Source organism: Triticum dicoccoides, chromosome 6B, assembly GCF_002162155.2.
Source record: "Triticum dicoccoides isolate Atlit2015 ecotype Zavitan chromosome 6B, WEW_v2.0, whole genome shotgun sequence".
In the NCBI taxonomy this organism is placed as follows: Eukaryota; Viridiplantae; Streptophyta; class Magnoliopsida; order Poales; family Poaceae; genus Triticum; species Triticum dicoccoides.
In genome coordinates this window covers 41,516,477-41,518,345 of record NC_041391.1, presented here as the reverse complement: position 1 = coordinate 41,518,345, position 1,869 = coordinate 41,516,477, and the positions used below count along the sequence as shown (strand labels likewise).

At 43.9% G+C, this 1,869-nt stretch overlaps 1 protein-coding gene and 1 non-coding gene across 2 annotated transcripts in view; both read left to right on the top strand.

Annotated features, from left to right (window-relative positions):
- LOC119320671 (putative serpin-Z12) overlaps positions 1-478 on the top strand; it is a 1,858-nt gene extending 1,380 nt beyond the window's left edge. The window contains exon 2 of the mRNA XM_037594662.1: positions 13-478. Within this exon, the coding sequence (XP_037450559.1) occupies positions 13-278 (266 nt within the window). The 3' untranslated portion in view covers positions 279-478. The remainder of the gene's footprint in view (positions 1-12) is intronic.
- A 682-nt stretch (positions 479-1,160) lies between these two features.
- On the top strand, positions 1,161-1,385 carry LOC119327171. Its single transcript, XR_005158444.1, has one exon. It is a non-coding gene; the product is annotated as a small nucleolar RNA U3 (small nucleolar RNA).
- The last annotated feature ends 484 nt before the right edge of the window (positions 1,386-1,869 follow it).

The following is a 1,869-nucleotide window of genomic DNA, read 5'->3' as shown; positions in this document are numbered from 1 at the left end:
GGGCTTTCGCAGGCGGTGACTTCTCAGGCATGGTGAGCGGTGGGGATGGGCGGCTCTCCATCGGTGGGGTGCTCCATAAGGCCACCATCGAGGTGGACGAGCAAGGCACCATGGCCGCTGCTGCCACGGCCATAGTCATGTATGGTAGCGCGCTTCGCAGGGAACCACCGCATCTGGTGGATTTTGTGGCGGATCGGCCCTTCTTATTTGCCGTGGTTGAGGAGAGGACGGGCACAACGTTGTTCCTTGGTCATGTGGTTAATCCTCTTGCTAACTGAGTAAAATGTGGAATCCTTTGGCTGTTGAATAGTATATTTGAACATTGGTCATCCTTGGAAAATTTGGTCACTCCTGTCCTGGTAACAGAAATGTCCTAATTCGAGGAGGCAGGAGTAAGTGCTGATCTCCATTAAAAAAGCTAAGATTATTGCTTGCTTTGCTTAAAGATGGGGCTGGGCCTTGCTCAATGATGATCCAACACGAACGTGGAACAGTTCAGGCAACTAAATCTTGTTCTAAAGAAACTAAATCTTGTTCTAGCCAGTGAACTGGAGTACTTTTGAACAGGTGAGTCGACAAAACAAATTGATATTGTAAATGCAACAAAGGTACTTCAACGACACGTTTGTGTTCTGTCTCGGATGCTCTGGAGTTACACCACACTCATTTTTCTCTCCGGTTTTCTTCTTGTCTGTTGCATTCTCTATCGCTTCTTTCTAACCTAGCAGTGTGTCTGCTACTTTAGTAATGGCCGGCTGTACTTTCATTTGGCATAAAAGCTAAAGAAAACAAAAAAAAGAACTAGGCTGTCATGAAAAGGAAAGTTGGAATAAGCATTGTTCAAAATTATATGTACTCCCTCCGATCCGAATAAATTGACGCAACTTCTATACAATTCCGATTGGAGGGAGTATTAAAAGTACAGGCTATGCAGCATTTGCCAGATATTTAAACTAGTTCAAAATCTGCACAGCTGAACGTTTCTCTGATGGGGCTGGGCCTTGCTCATTCTAGTGCCCCGCTACATGGGCCACAAACACTTCTTGCATGCTCTGCCCCAGGAAGCGCAGCACTGCACTGGCTGCTCTCTAATTAGTGCCACCTCGCTAGTTTAGGCAACGCTAAACCAGTTTATAAGGTGAGGAGCGGCTTGTTGTAGCACGACCTTACTTGAACAGGATCTGTTCTATAGGCTCGTACCGCTGCATCCTTTACCAATATAAGGAGGCAAGCACTTCAGTCTGGTTGATGCATTCTAACCTCTTGGCCAGAGCGTGATTAATGGCCTGGAATTCACCTGATGGGTGCCATCCGACGGCTGTAGAGGATCGTTCCTGTTACAGTTCATACTGGTGCAGGGTGGCTCAGAGGTTGTCTGACAGACTACAAAAACATTTTTTGCCTTGCTCTTTCTGACAATATGATCCACACATCATCTGCAAATTAGGTTCAGACTGTAAACAACATTTTAACTTGCTCTTTTTGGCAATATGATCTGTACATCTTCTGCAAACTAGATTCAGTTAATGGAATCCACAAAATGGATGATATTCGACAAATAAAGTATGTACAGAATTCCATATAGGTTTTACATGAGTCTGGCAATTCAGAAAGAGACTATCTTTCTTAACCCAAATGATCTTTGACGATTCAGAAAGAGAGCTCTATGGAAAGCTAAGTTCAGCTCATCTTTCTACAATTTCCAACATTTTTGAAGTAATTCTTTGATGATGTGGTCACTCGTGTCCTGTTAACCCAAACGATCTCCATAAAAAGAGATTATCGATTGCTTGCTTAAGAGTTTGAAACATTATCCAAAAGAGCATGTCCTGGATTAGTGCCAGGGCACAATTAGGAGGAATTTGCAAA